The following is a 14876-nucleotide window of genomic DNA, read 5'->3' as shown; positions in this document are numbered from 1 at the left end:
GCATTTCTGTTGCCTCTGTTGTTCTCCAAACGTTTAATTTTATCTGTGAAAAAATATATCAAAGAAACTGTGATGCAACCATCACAAAACTTTCCGAACATTGGGAAGCATTTGGCACAAAAACCTAACCATTTATGCACAGAAAGTGCACCACAGAAACAAACCCTTGCCAAGCAAATCCGAATCTTATCAGTGATGCGTAAAATCGTACTTTTTTTTATGGACATATGCAGTTTCAGCTTTGAGGTAACAATATGTTAGAATCAAAATTGGTATTATCACTAGGCCCATTAAAAAGTTGTAACCCCTTGAACTTGATTGAGGTAAATTTTGTCTCTCATTTGGGAATGTCCCAAACCGAAAATAATAAATTAAAAATAAAAATAGAAAATACAGTTTTACAACCCTCTTCAAGGGACTAGGAAAAAAGAGCATTCTAAGCCAAAACTCGTTATAAGCAAAAGTCTTGTTTCAATTCTGATGAGTGTAATACTGTGAATTCTCATTTAAAAGCAAGAGTGTAATAAAAGAAGTGGAAATGTGAACTTTATTTTGAATTTGAACAAAAAAATTGTTTACTGTGGTCACAATTTTCAGAAAGCCTTGCTTGTTTGTTCCAAATTTTCCAAAAATTAAATCAGTTGCTCACCAACATTTTGAAAAAAATGTAACTTTTCAGTTTTTTTTATCAAGATTATGAGGAAAAATCTAGAACTCTACTTTTTTGTAGCACCTGGTAAAAACTTTAGATATGTACTTACTTACCCGCCTTTTTTGTAAGAATTGTAATCAAGCTTCTATTAAAGTTTGATACAGTTATCAAAAAATCTTACTTTTTTTGGCCAAAATCTAAAATAATTTTACTTGTTTGTATGAACTAAAATACTGTTGGAAGTTGAAAAACAGTTTTTTTTTTGGCAAAATTTTGCCATAAAAGTTTTTTCTTACTTTTTTAAAAATAAAAAAAAAAACTGTTGTTGTGGCTAAAATTTTCAGAAAGTGAGAATAAAATTGAAAGTAGGCTTTTTGTCGCAAAAAAATGGTTTTTTGTTGTCAAGATTATAAAGAAATTGTGATTTTTCCTGAATTTTAAAGCATTATTTTCCCAACCGTGAACTTCCTTTCCGCTTTGAAACGTATTTTTCTGGGTGAATTTTTTTTTCAACGAAAAAAGATGACAGCGCAGTCTAAAAAACAATACGCTCATAAATTGCGGCAAACGTTTCAAATTCAGTCGATCTTCAAATTCATCATAAATGTACTGGCATGGCAGAATGAGTCAATAAAAAAAAAATAATAATTTCAACTTGCCAATATTTTACGACGTAAAAATATCAAGGTGAATGGCGTCAAATGAAACATACATCCTGCGACAATAAATTGGTCCAGAAAACGTTTAATTCGTTATGCAAAAAAGATACCTAAAACGTCACAATCATGGGGGTTGACTCATCACACTGGATATCCACAGTTCTTATCGGGGTAAGTAAATTACCTACCTAAAGCAAAACTTTTTTCTCTTATCTAAGCCATAGCCAATGCATGACTATACGAAAACTACTATTTCATTTGGAAAATTTTCAGTTCGCTTTCGTTCTATTTGCAACAGCAGAATCAGACTTGACGAATGTGAGTTCGGATCATCCGTCTTCAAATACTCCAATCAATATAGAAGCCCCTAATGCCGAACCAGAAGTCGCTCAACCCAATAACGACATCAGCATCAAAACACCTACCAGCGACCCCAACATCGAGTCTAAAACTACATCAGAGGAAATTCCTTCAACTCCATCGACAAAGGATGAAATCGAATCACACCTCTTGCTCCTACAATCTCAAATCTCACCCACATCATTCGATCTTCTATCTGCTGACGTGTTATCAGAACCTAACCCATTCAAGTATTTAGTTCGTAAAACGTACAAGTTACCATTTCAAGATATTTTGACAGCGATCTCAGATGTGAAGTTTGTTTTAAATTCGAATATGCTTCCAGAACTGTATATTCCATACGTGCAAGCTCTGAACTCGATTCTTAATTGTGAAATTGCTCTTACAAGCGCTAAAATCGATATTTTAGATATTCAGAGTGAACATCAAGCGAACTCTAAGACATATAATTTCCCCATACCATCTAGTGTATCATCGCCATTTGAACTATCCGGTTCGGGATTATTTTCTAAAGAAATATTCTTCGATCCTGATACACCTTTAGAGCTTCTCAGGAAATTACTGAGCATTCCAAAAAAAAATATTCCTTATTGGAGAGCACGTTTGAAAGATTATCATCAACAAACGGAAGAACAATTGAACAGATACTCTCGCCAGACGTGGTGGCCTTACATTTGGTACAGCTTTAGCCTGAGTTCGGTTTTTAAAGACGATTCCATTTTGGATGATATGAAACGTGATATGGATATACTTCGACGTATATCGACCACTGCTCATCGTTCGAGTTCTTCTCAAAATGCACCAACTCCTAATCTCAATTCGAAAATGCCTCAGCTTAATAACAATGCTAGAAATGATACTCCCACCAAAGATGATAACATCGAATTGCCCTTTTCTCCATCAAATGATTCAACAACTGCTTCAAATACACATGACATAATTTCAGCTTCAACGATAAAAGATGAAATCGAATCTCGTCTTCAGCTTCTAAGACCTTACATCGCCTCCAAATCATTCAATCTCTTATCAACTGCTATATTATCAGAGGCCGATCCTTTTCAGTATTTACTTCGTAAAACGGTCAAATTATCGCACATGGATACCTGGAAGGCAACCTCTGACATGCGTTTAGTTTTGTATTCGAATTTACTTCCTGAAATGTACGTCCCGTACGTTCAAGCTCTCAAGTCACTCCTCTGTTGTCAACTCGCACTTACAGCAGCGAAAAACGATATTCTAGAAATTAGAAGAGAACTTCGTGCAAACTCGATGAAAAGTTCATCGATACCGTCACCACCTGGACTCTCTGGTTCTGGATTATTTTCTAGCGATGTTCTAGATGATCGTAATACACCTTTATGCCTCATCAATAAAATATTGCGCATTTCAAAAGAAAATATTCTCCTATTGAGACCCAATTTAACATTTTTCGTACAACGAGGAGACAGAATTTACTGGAATGTTGTGCATCAAGTGCGGCGATCCTATATGCAGTATTGTGAGAGTTTGGATACATTTTTTGGACATGAATCCATTCTTGAAGACTTGACACGAGATGTGGAGAACCTTCAACAGGTGTCGACTACTGCTCGAGGTTCTGTTCTTAATGGTGGGAAGGCTGACTGAAAATTTACCAACTGGTATCAGAGAAAGATACCAATTTTGATGACGAGTTATAAAGATTAAATACAAGTAAAAGATAAAATTACAATTTATCCAATTGAAATTATACTCAAATTAAATAAGATTCATTGAAAAAATGTTATTTTCATATTTTAAATTTTTGGAAATTTCAAACAGAAATTTTCTTTAGTTGAGAGATAGGAAGGAATTGACCCGGGTGAAGTAAGGGCAAAAGATTTCAAAAATTCAGGTTTTTTTGGTGTTTGTAATTACTTGATTATTACACCCGTCGTCGTGTGAGATTTAAATGGAGTTGGTAAGGTCAAGTTTTTTAATTAGGTCTAAGAATTTTTAATTTCAGAAGGGTCGTCTGGTATGAATCATCGACCTTTTAGTTAACCTAGACGGCTACTCATACGCAAAATTATCCCACTGGTTATGTCGCCAACTCTGTGGATTTCAAATTAGAAACAAACGCATGTGCGCATGTCTCAGGAAACGTGTGTGTGTATTTTGTTGTCAGTGGATTAGGGGTGGAAGTGGGGGTGCTAGTGGTGTTTCCGTTTACTGTTCACAAGCACCAATTCCTGAGACATGCGCAAATGCGTTTGTTTCTAATTTTACATCCACAGAGTTGGCGACATAACCAGTGGCCTTAGTTTGCATTGGAGTAGTCGTCTAGGTTAACTAAAAGGTCGATGGTATGAATAGGGATCATTCATCTATTTGAAGGGATAGTCTGTGCTGATGTAAGAAGGGACAGTGAAATAGTAAGTGTTGGACAGATATAAGTTCTGACAGGCAGAACTGACATGTAGGTTTTGGGGCCTTTTCATAGAGGTTATTGTGTGTGATTTTTGTGTGGCCAATTCTCAATCTGGTTATAATGATTTCTTTAAGTCTGTTTAAGTGGGAGAGGTTTTTCCAAGGATGGACTGATTGTTTATGTTGAAAGAGCTTGTTTGTGGTTTGGAGGGACCAAAAGTCTCGCCATTTCTTAAGTGTGCTTTGGGTGAAGATAGATTTGAGGTCGTCAGCTGTGAGAAATATAAGAGGAGAACGGGTGGTGGCAGATTTTGCATTAATATCGACAATTTCATTTCCTAAGATTCCAACGTGGCTGGGTACATGCATAAACTGTATGAAGAAGTTTGAATTTTGTAAGTGAAATAGAGTTTTATGAATATTTTGAATTAGAAGGTGATCGGAAAAAATATTTTGGATAGCAGTTAGTGAGCTGAGGGAATCACTTTGAATTAAGAAGGACTTATTTTCTGATTCATAAGTGAGTATATCACAGAGACAGTGGAAAATAGCTGTGAGTTCGGCAGTGTAGATTGAAGAACAGTTATGGATTTTAAAATTTGAAATTCTATCATTTATAGAGACGAAGGCATATCCTGTGTGAAGTGTTGGTATTTTTGATCCATCTGTGAAGCAAAGATTGAATTTTTGTATTCTGATAACAGTTCAAGATAGTCCTGTTTTATTACTAATGGAGAGTGGCTATTTTTTGAGTAGTTAATTAGATTGACTTGAGGAGGCTTTAGAAGCCAAGGGGGGTATAATATTGGTTTTTAGATGAGAGTTTTAGGATTGATTTGAAGATCATTCAACATTGTGATGAAATTAGAAATGGGTTCCTCCTTCTATATGGTCAAAATTTTGGGGGTTCGGTGGGTTAATTGAGTTTTGGAGTGGATGGGAAGGGTTGGTGGATGCATTTGAGATGAATTTGTTTGTTATGAGAGTTCTTCTAAAATCTGGGGGCAATTCTGCTGCTTCACAATAAATGCTATCTATTGGAGAGGAATAGAGGGCTCCTATACAGATCCTTAGGGCTGAATTTTGAATTCTTTTTAGGATATTTCAAGTTTTATTTGAGATATTTGCAAAACATGGGCTTCCATACTCAATTTTACTACGAATTAGAGGTTTATATAAGTGAAGTAAAAGTTTGCGAGAAGGATTATACTTAGCATTTTTGATTATTTTCAACAGATTCAGGCGTTTCATGAGATCTGATTTTACTTTTAGGAAATGAGGAGTCCAATTTAGTTTTCTATCAAAAGTTAAGCCAAGAAATTTAGTAGTGGTTTTGAATTCTACAGAGTGTCCTTTGAAGTTGAGAATGAGATCTGGAGGAATCTTATTTTTTTTTTGGTGAAAAGTATGCAGTGGGTTTTTGACTCAGAGAAGGTTAGACCATTAGAATCTGCCCATGATTCAGGGTTTCTTTGATTACATGAAGAGCTAAATGAATATTATTTGAACGAAAGGAAATGTTTATATCATCAGCAACGATTCTCAGAGAAATGGGTCTAGAAACAACATTGGAAATGTCACCAATCAAAAGTATAAATAAAACTGTGCTAAGAACTGAACCTTGGGGGACTCCATTTTCAATTTCAAAAAATTCCGAGTATGTATTGTTAACTCTCACTCTAAAAGTACGGTTTGTTAAGAAATTTTGAATAAAGTAGGCTAAATGTCCTCTAATTTCAATGGAATGTAATTTTTGGAGAATTTTATAACGCCAGGCTTTATCAAATGCCTTTTCAAGATCAAAAAAGATTGAAAGAACACTTTCTTTATTCTGGAAGGCTGAACTAATTTCTGTTTGGAGACTAAAGAGGTGGTCTAGGGTAGATCTTTTCTTTCTGAAACCACTCTGATAAATGCTAAGAGAGTTTTAGGAATCAATATACCAATGAAGACGTTTAATAACCGTTTTTTCAAGTATTTTACAAGGAACTGAAGTTGAGGAGATGGCGTGATAACTAGATGCAAGATTTGGGGTTTTATCAGGTTTTAATATTGGAATGATTGTTGCAGTTCTCCATATTTTTGGAAAGGAATCAGAAGTCCAAATTTTGTTATATAACTGAAGTAAGTCTTCTTTTCCAGTGTCTGAAAGGTACTTTAACATGAGAAGTAAAAAAACAATGATATGAAAATTTGTTTTTTTCTTTTGATAAAAAATGTAAGAATTTAAATGATGAGTTTTCAAAAATTTGAATTTTGAAAACGAAAAGCAAACAGACCCGAGTGAAACGAGGACAAAAGCTTGTTTCAAGAAGTAAAAAAAACTATGTTTTTTCAGGCGAGAAGTGTGTTTTTTAGCATTAATATTTCTAAAAATTGAAATGATATATTTTTTTAAAAGTTCAATTTGAAGAAAAAAACACAAGAGGCCTAAACGAAGCGAGGGCAAAAGCTAAGCTTTCAAAAATTCACATTTTGAGAGGTGATAAATATATTTTTTTTTGACTGCACAATTTTAGGATTTCAATTATAATTAAAAATTTTAATTTCGAAATAAAAGAAAAGCAAACAGACCCGAGCGAAGCGAGGGCAAAAACTTGCGAAAATTCAGGTCTAAAGGAAGTCCCATGGTGATCGCCAGTCAACATCATAGTCCAGTCTGCCTCTGAAGGAAAGTTTAAATAGGCACATGGAGATCAAGTCATTTGAAACTCAATTTAAGTACGTGAATTTTGAAGTAGGAGCAATGGAATTGTTTCCTAAATAAACAAAAAGTCAAATTCACTCAAATACTTGGTTTTTTTTTTATACCAGTCTGAAAAAAAATTAATGAAACAATTTTTAGAAATTGGAGGCCATTTTTAAAGGAGGTGAAGAATTGAATATTTGGTTAGAAATGGGATCATGGGGTGTTTACGAGTCCTGCTTATTCTGTTTTTTCGCTGGTTTTTTGTTATTTTTATAATTATTATTATCATTTTTTTTTTTTTGAAAAAAATGCGAAAAAGTCCGTCATCTGGTTTGAATAGAGCCGCCAAAGAAAAAAAAAATTCATATTATATATTAATGAGCGTGCGGGTTTTTCAAACTCGAATTGTCGGTTTTTTGATGCGCCATCAACCGCGTATGGGAAATTTTCCTCGATAATATAAATACACGTGTAATGTACTAGCGAATTCAGTATCAAGTATTCCGGTGCCTGGTGTGTAATACGAGTACAGTACATACAAAAAAAATGTGTAAAATGAGTAAAAATTTTGTTTTCGGATTGCTGTGCGCTTTTTTTGTAAGTACAACTCTGAAGTACAAATTCAAAATGTTAGATCCCTTCCTTGAAATTGATTTTTCATCATTTCTATTCTATTTTCTATCTATCAACAGATCTACACCACCGATGCAATTCCATTAACGAACGTTGTCGAACAAGTTCCAACCACTGATGCTGATGATCTTCTGTTGAGATCTCAAATTTCAAAAATTATAGACCATTTGATGACATCGAATGAACTGAGAACTGAAGAAAATACCACAGTTGACGAATCTCTCTGCGAATCGATGCTCACGATGGTAAAAACTTCCAAAGGAGCGGATGGTTTCAAATCAGTAATGACTGAAATCAAACAACTTGTCAATGATCCTGAATCTGAACACATCATCAGCAAAATTTCCACTACTGTCCAGTTATGTCAGTCGTTCAAAGTTACTGAAAATGACGAAGGAGTTTTCCCTACAGGATCTGATAACTCAGGGAAAATAGCGCTGGATTCAAACACTGCAGAAAATTCTGATTTATCAGCAAATTTTGATAGAGATATGCTTGTCAATTTTCTAGAAAACGACAAAACAGTACATATCAATGTGTCGAGAGATACTCTAGGTCTTGACGAATTCGATGGTTTTGTTCCAGGCGATGAAAATATCAACGATAGACACGATTACATAAGAAAAATAATGGGTAAGGATACAGACGAGATGGGTAAAAAAATCAAACAAGATGCCACAAAAAAATTAGGCAAAAAATTATTCTTGTTTGATAACGGGACACCTAAACATGTAGCTAATGATATTATGGGCAGAAAGATTTTCTTATTTAATGGCAACTTGAAAGAGTCAACTGATACTACTGCTAAGAAAAATAATGGAGAAAAAAAGCATTTCTTATTCGACAATGATCCGTTTGCTAAAAGTCAGAAAATCGAAATTAGCAACTGGAATGTACAAGACCAAAACAAAGATACGGGTATGGATAGGTATGGAATAAATGATTAACTGTTCAATAATAACCTTTAAAGATTAATGCTCAATTTTGTAATTTTTTAAAATTTCCTATTCGAGGAGATACCAATTAGCGTTAGATTGATAAATTTATGAAAATTGTACCTAAATAATATATAATGTTATCACATGTGCACTTTTTAAGCATAATAAAAAATTGCGACGAGTTATTGTGCTTTGTTTTCATATACTTACGCTCATTCCAAAGGAACCTCTCAAATGCATTACATCAAAAAATGAGCAAAATAGTTCAATACAACTTTTTGGTTAGCTTGCAAATTGAAGAGACTACGACAAGATTATTAGAAAAAAATTTCTCATGTGAAGAAATGACGAAATAGATGGATTGGATAGTTTGTCGAAAAGGGAGTAAATTTTGTCACGAAATTTTCATACCTAAACAATTTTGAGTTCCAAAAATTTATGAAATTTTAAATTTTTGGGAAAAAAGTTGCTGTCACAAAATTTGATTATTTTTTGATGAATTTCAATTTTGGGAGCCACACGATACAAAAGGTCCAATTATTTGAAAAAGGGGTCATTCAAAAAAATTCCAACACAGGAATAAAAAACTTCCAAAAAAAGAAATACGAATTTCCATTTTAAAAATTTTTTCTTAATTTTCTTCAAAATTATTCAGAGCTCTAAATCGTTTGAAACCGTTTTCAGTCCATGGGAGGGGAGGGGGAGGTCAAAAATATGATACATACTAACCAAATTTCCGCTTTGTAGGTCAGTTTGGCGAGATGTTTTTCTCCATTTTTAGCTCAAGATTTTTATAAGAAACTTGACAAAAATCAAAAAATGTATTTTAGCACTTTTGTCAATTTTTTATTCACTAAAATTTTGTATTCATTCTCACATTTGTTTGAAAATTCTGATTTTCGAAAAAAGTACCTTAAATGGTACAATTGAAAGAAAAAAATAGAAAAAAAAATTTGACGCCCCCATTCTCCTTTGTTGAAAAATTTTGATTTTTTTCTTTGGTGATATACAAATTAAAAGAAAACGACGAGTTCAACCCCCCACCCCCACCTCCCACCTTCCAAAAAATTGAAATACCTATTTGAAAAAATTCCTTGCTTTTTTTTCATTTTGAAAATCAAACTTTAAAATTTTCTATTTGTGGTATCTCCTTGAATGAGAAATAAAGAGAAAACTGTAAACTGCACAAACGTAAGTTGCATTTGTTTGTTAATAAATAAGTATAGGTTCGTTTAGTAATGAATTATATGTACAATATATAAAAATGAAAATCATTAAAATTGAGCATTAATCTCTGAAGATTATTATATATATTGAACAATTGCACATTTACTCCATTTCAACACCCGTATCTTTGTTTTGGTCTTGTACGTTCCAGTTCCTAAAATCAATCATCTGCCTGTCGATTCTCTGTTTTTCAGCAAACGGATTTTTGTCGAATAAGAAATGCTTTTTTTCACCATCATTTTTCTTAGCAGTAGTATCAGTTGACTCTTTCAAGTTGCCATTAAATAAGAAAATCTTCCTGCCCAAAATATCATCAGCTATATGTTTAGATGGCCCGTTATCAAACAAGAAAAATTTTTTGCCTAAACCTTTTGTAAGTCCAGCATCTTGTGTGGGTTTTTTACCACCCCCGAAAGTTGGTAAGAAATGCACTTTTGTCCCCTTGCCCATTATCTTTCTTTTGTAATCGTCTTTATCAGTGATATTTTCATCTTCTGGTATAAGACCTTCGAATTCATCAAGTCCTGTTAGATCTCTCGACACATTGATATGATGTAGTGTTTTGTCGTTTTGTTGAAAATCTCTATCAAAATTTGCTGACGAGTCAGAATTTTCTGCTGTGTTTGAATCCGGCGCCATTTTCCTCAAGTCATTAGATCCTGTAGGGAAAACTCCTACATTATTTTCAGTATTTTTGAGTGACTGACACAACTGAACGGTGGTGGAAATCTGACTGATGATGTGTTCAGCTTCAGGATCACTGACAAGTTGTTTGATTTCAGTCATTACTGATTTGAAAGAATCAGCTCCTTTGGAAGTTTTTAGCATCATGAGCATCGATTCGCAGAGAGATTCGTCAACTGTGTTTTTTTGTTCAGTTCCCAATTCATTCGATGTCATCAAATGGTCTATAATTTTTGAAATTTGAGATCTGCAGAGAAGATCATCAGTATCAGTTGTTGGAACTTGTTCGACAACATTCGTTAATGGAATTGCATCGATGATGTAGATCTGTTGATAAATGAATAATAGAAACAGAAATTATGAAAATTCAGTTTTAAGAAACGTATCTAACATTTTGAATGATATTTCAGAGTTCTGTACTTACAGAAAAAACACACAGGAATCCGCAAACAAAATTTATACTCATTTTACACATCTCTATGTATTACACACCAGGCACCAGAATACTAAATATTGAATTCGTAAGCACATTATACATATATTTATAATATCGCGTAATGTTTCCCATACTTACGCAGTTAGCGGTACATCAAAGAGACGACAATTTAAGTTAAAAAAAACCACTAGCACATTAATATAATACGAAAATTTTATTTTTTTCTTTGGCGGCTCTATTGAAACCAGATGATGGAGTTTTCATCTCGACGACATTAGATCGATGGGTTATTTAAATAAATAAAATATCTATTTCAACTATTTCGTTTTCCTTTCATTTTTTCTATTTTTATTTCAAATTTTTTTTAGCTTATCTTTTTCACCAATTTATAGACACTTATGATAAGTATTTGTTCGCCGAAAACCATTGAGAGTGCCCCCTCTTTGTCTTTGATATCTGCGATGCTTTCGTCAACGAAATTATAAAATAGATGTGTTCGTTTAACTTGTATAGTCGATTTAGTTTAAATTTGGTACCATTCATGCTTTGTGCCTCTTCTTGGATCATTCGCGAATTCGTAGAGTTCTGTTTGTCTCGAAATAGTCGGTTTTGTGCTAAAAAAAATCTATAAAACTACTTACTCGTAAAGAATTTTGTTAAAAAAGAGGAATATTTTACTTTTTTTTTGCCTTTAAATTTTGCAAGATCAAAAAAACACCCTCGACTTATTATAAACATGGTTTTGAGAAAGTCGTGAAAAAACTTCAATGAATTATTCATCAATTAGTAAAAAATTGTTCTGTCACGAAAATTCCAACAAAAAAAAAATCAATTGAAAATATAGTTGATATTGTCTAAAAAATGATTATCTTGTTAGATTTTTTCGAGTGTTTAAGATATAAAAAATTCGTTAAAAAAAAATCATATACTTCAGATAACAAATAAAATTATAAAAATCATGAAATCGAGTGATGCACTTCACATAAACGCAAAGAACATTTAAAATGTTCAAATTTCAAATGAAAAATTATATTTTAGCAGTGAAAATCACCAGTAGAAATTTCATTAAAGCTATAAAAAAAATATCAAAATCAAATTTTCAAGCAAAGGGAGGAAGAGCATAAATTTGTATGAGTTTTATTTTTCTTATACGAATCATTGAGAAATTCAGTTTTTAAATCTGTGTTGGAATTTTCATATTCAAAGGTAAGAATATCTACTTTAATATGTAATTTTAAAAATTTTTCTAATCTAACGAATTTTTATTTAGGTCTCTATATTATTGTTCTATTATTTTACCCAAACTTTCACAAACCAGTCCTTAATTTACAAAAATGACTCAAAGGTGCTAGCTAATTTTGCAAGGTTACCATTTTTTACTCTTCTCTCCTCAAAGTTGTTACCCAGGGAAGAGAACAATATAATTTCCTATTTTTATTTTTGTTTCATCTGAAGGAAAGCCATGCTGATAGCCTCCCTCCCCCTCTGGATTCAAAAAAGAAGTAAAAAAATGGAGAAGAACACAACTAATCCCTAAAATCTCCATTTTTGCGTCAGAATTTCCTCCAAATAATCCCTTTTTGGAGAAAAAATTTGAGTTGATCCTGCAAACTATGTTGGCCTTTCAATCTAGAGTCCTAAAAATTTGAAGAAAATTAAAAAAATCAAATAAATTAACGACCCCTTGAAGTTGTTATCCAGGGGGGGGGGGGCAATTCCATATTTTTATTTTTCTCCAATCTGAATAAAATTCATGCCGAGAACCCCTCCTCTCACCATTGTATAAAAGTCAAAAAAATGGGAAGTCATTTTTGCGTTAGAATTTCTCCAAATTGTCCCTTTTTGGCTTTTTGGAGAAAGAAGTTCAGCTGATCATGCAAGCTAAAAGTTTAAATAAAATCAAGAAAAATTAAAATATGTAATTAAAATCGTTTTTTTTTCAAGAGTTTTTCATTTCTGTGTCAGAATTCTTTTAAATAACCATTTTTTTCCAATAAATTAACCCTTTTATTTGGAGGATCCCAAAATTGAAAAAAAATAAATAAATTATGGAAAAGAACAATTTTTTGAAAATTTTCATTACTGGACATGAGACAGACATTTCTAAATACCTAATCTCATTTTCATAAAAAAATCCCCAGGGTCCTACAAATCACATTGACTTCTTTAGAAAGGGAAGGGAGAGTCTAAGCTATTGAATAAACCTTTCTGATGAAAATTGAACAAATATCAGAATGAGAATCTAAACACCTAAACATTCTAGTTTTGTAAAATTTTTCTGATTTCGAACACTTGAGGGGGAGGGGGGAAGCGGAAGGTTTTCTAGCAGGACTTGAGCTCCTATTTTTAATGAAATTACGGAGTATCTGTAAGTATACAAAATGATCATTCATATTTGGAATTTATTCTGTGATTTGAATTATAGCCCATTCAACTTGCAAGATAATGAAAACCTCATATTGAAAATTTTGCTAATTTTTTGATGTAGGTATCGAGGCATTCACACTCGCTTTATTCCTTACGAAATAGGCTAAATTTGAACGTAATTTGAAAATCTCTCAAAAATCCATTGAACTTACAGAATTAAGTACCTGCTTAGTATTTACAATTCGACACTTGAAAACTGTACCAATATTTTCATTTAATATTTAAAAAAAAAAGGATATAATCACATATACTTAATTAATTTGAACTTTAAAACAAAGTGAAAATTTCTTGCTCAAATGTTAGTTCTTCCTTCCTTTCAAAAGTGAATGGTTGGAAAAATAATTATAACTTTCTCATCAATCTATGATAAAATTGACGAATAAATTTTCTAACAAAATTAGGGTGCCAAAGAAAAATTATGTCACATTTTCACATACATACCTACTCAACAGAAACTTTTTTTCTTCAGATAGCATATTACAAGTAAATATATTTTTTAGCCAAAACGTAAGGGAAATTTTTTAAAGAAAAAAAAACAACGAAGAAGAAATGGTTAAAAAAAACACACCCATCTATTTTTTATTGAAAAAACAAACAATTTTGGACAATGGAAAAAACACATTCATTACCTAAATAAAAAATTACATTAATTCAACATAAATCTCCTATAATAAGAGTTTTTCACGTATTTATTATATCATCCTCCTGAAGCTTTTTTTTGCGAGCCCATGCTCTAATTTCTTTCCCCAAAAACTCATTTTGTATGTTCGTGTTCCCTGCAAATGGATCGTCGTCGAATAAAAATTGCGTTTTTTGGCCTTTACCTTTACTTTTCCCAACCGAATGTTCGAATGATTCACCGCCGATTTGGCCATCAAATAAGAAAATTTTACTCGCCATTTTATCGTCATAATCAACTGGTTTAGATGACTTATCAAACATGTCAACGTTGACCGAGACCTTGCCAAAAGTTTTCTTCGATTTTCGTTTAGGTAAACTATTGTACGTTGTCGCGTGGAAAAACGATACTTTACCCTTCTTACCCTTGGCCCTTTCATCATCTGATGCTAGCCACTTTTCTAAGTTCTCAGAATCCGGAATGTGTTCTACGAAATCATCGCTTATGCTTCTCGAAAAATACGTGTGATCTGATTCCAAATTGCCTTTTTGTAACGAATTAATTTTAAAATCGTTATTCTGCGAATTGATCGGCAGATCTAGATTTTCTTTTATAGTGTTTTCAAACGTTTCCTTTACAGATTGGGTATAATTATTAATACCCAGGGCCGTATTTACGCACAGGCAACCTAGGCAGTTGCCTAGGGCGGCAAATTTTCAGGGGCGGCAAATTCTGAAGAGCTTTCCTGGCGATTTTTGCGATTATCTTAACTTGTAAATCGATTTTCAACAAAAATTACAAAAAAGTCGCGAAAATCGTCACGAATTTAAATTTTTTTAAATTCTTGTACTATTAGGTGTTCAATAGTAGTGCTACTGCTAAATTGGTATTTTGAATAATCATAAAAATTCAAAATTTCAAAAGCTTTTGCCCTCGCTTCGCTCGGGCATATTATTTTTCTTTTCTCTAAACAAAAGTTGAGTCTTGAGGGTAGAAAAATTGACTTCTCAGATTAAAAATGATGTTTTTTCACTTCTGAGGGATTGTGAACTTTGTTATTTTGAGTGCTTTCGACCTCGCTTCGTTCAGACCATTTATGCGTGTTTCCAGAAATACCTACCTATTGGAATTTTATGGAAATTATTGTTAGATTTCTGGAGGAGC

The 14876-nt window shown here is 32.8% G+C and overlaps 3 protein-coding genes across 4 annotated transcripts in view; 2 read left to right on the top strand and 1 right to left on the bottom strand.

Moving 5' to 3' along the window:
* The window catches only part of Eip63E (cyclin dependent kinase Eip63E), a 375533-nt gene that overhangs the window by 35926 nt on the left and 324731 nt on the right, over nt 1–14876 (bottom strand). The window lies entirely within an intron of this gene.
* On the top strand, nt 1355–3395 carry LOC135839791 (uncharacterized). Its single transcript, XM_065355995.1, has 2 exons — nt 1355–1482; nt 1585–3395. Exons 1-2 carry the CDS (start codon nt 1438–1440, stop codon nt 3295–3297), a joined length of 1758 nt encoding a protein of 585 aa, XP_065212067.1. The 5' UTR covers nt 1355–1437; the 3' UTR covers nt 3298–3395.
* LOC135839794 (uncharacterized) lies at nt 6923–8495 on the top strand. The gene is made up of 2 exons (XM_065355999.1): nt 6923–7345; nt 7441–8495. The coding sequence occupies exons 1-2, from the start codon at nt 7295–7297 to the stop codon at nt 8326–8328; spliced, it is 939 nt and encodes a 312-aa protein (XP_065212071.1). The 5' UTR covers nt 6923–7294; the 3' UTR covers nt 8329–8495.

The sequence above is a fragment of the Planococcus citri genome, chromosome 3, assembly GCF_950023065.1.
Source record: "Planococcus citri chromosome 3, ihPlaCitr1.1, whole genome shotgun sequence".
In the NCBI taxonomy this organism is placed as follows: Eukaryota; Metazoa; Arthropoda; class Insecta; order Hemiptera; family Pseudococcidae; genus Planococcus; species Planococcus citri.
Note: the sequence above shows the minus strand (reverse complement) of the source record. Positions and strands in the feature narration are given on the sequence as shown.

Coding starts and splice junctions, on each gene's coding strand:
- LOC135839791 (XM_065355995.1), top strand. CDS start 1,438: ATGGGGGTTGACTCATCACACTGGATATCCACAGTTCTTATCGGG. Junction 1,483..1,584: donor TATCCACAGTTCTTATCGGG/GTAAGTAAATTA, acceptor GAAAATTTTCAG/TTCGCTTTCGTTCTATTTGC.
- LOC135839794 (XM_065355999.1), top strand. CDS start 7,295: ATGTGTAAAATGAGTAAAAATTTTGTTTTCGGATTGCTGTGCGCTTTT. Junction 7,346..7,440: donor GATTGCTGTGCGCTTTTTTT/GTAAGTACAACT, acceptor ATCTATCAACAG/ATCTACACCACCGATGCAAT.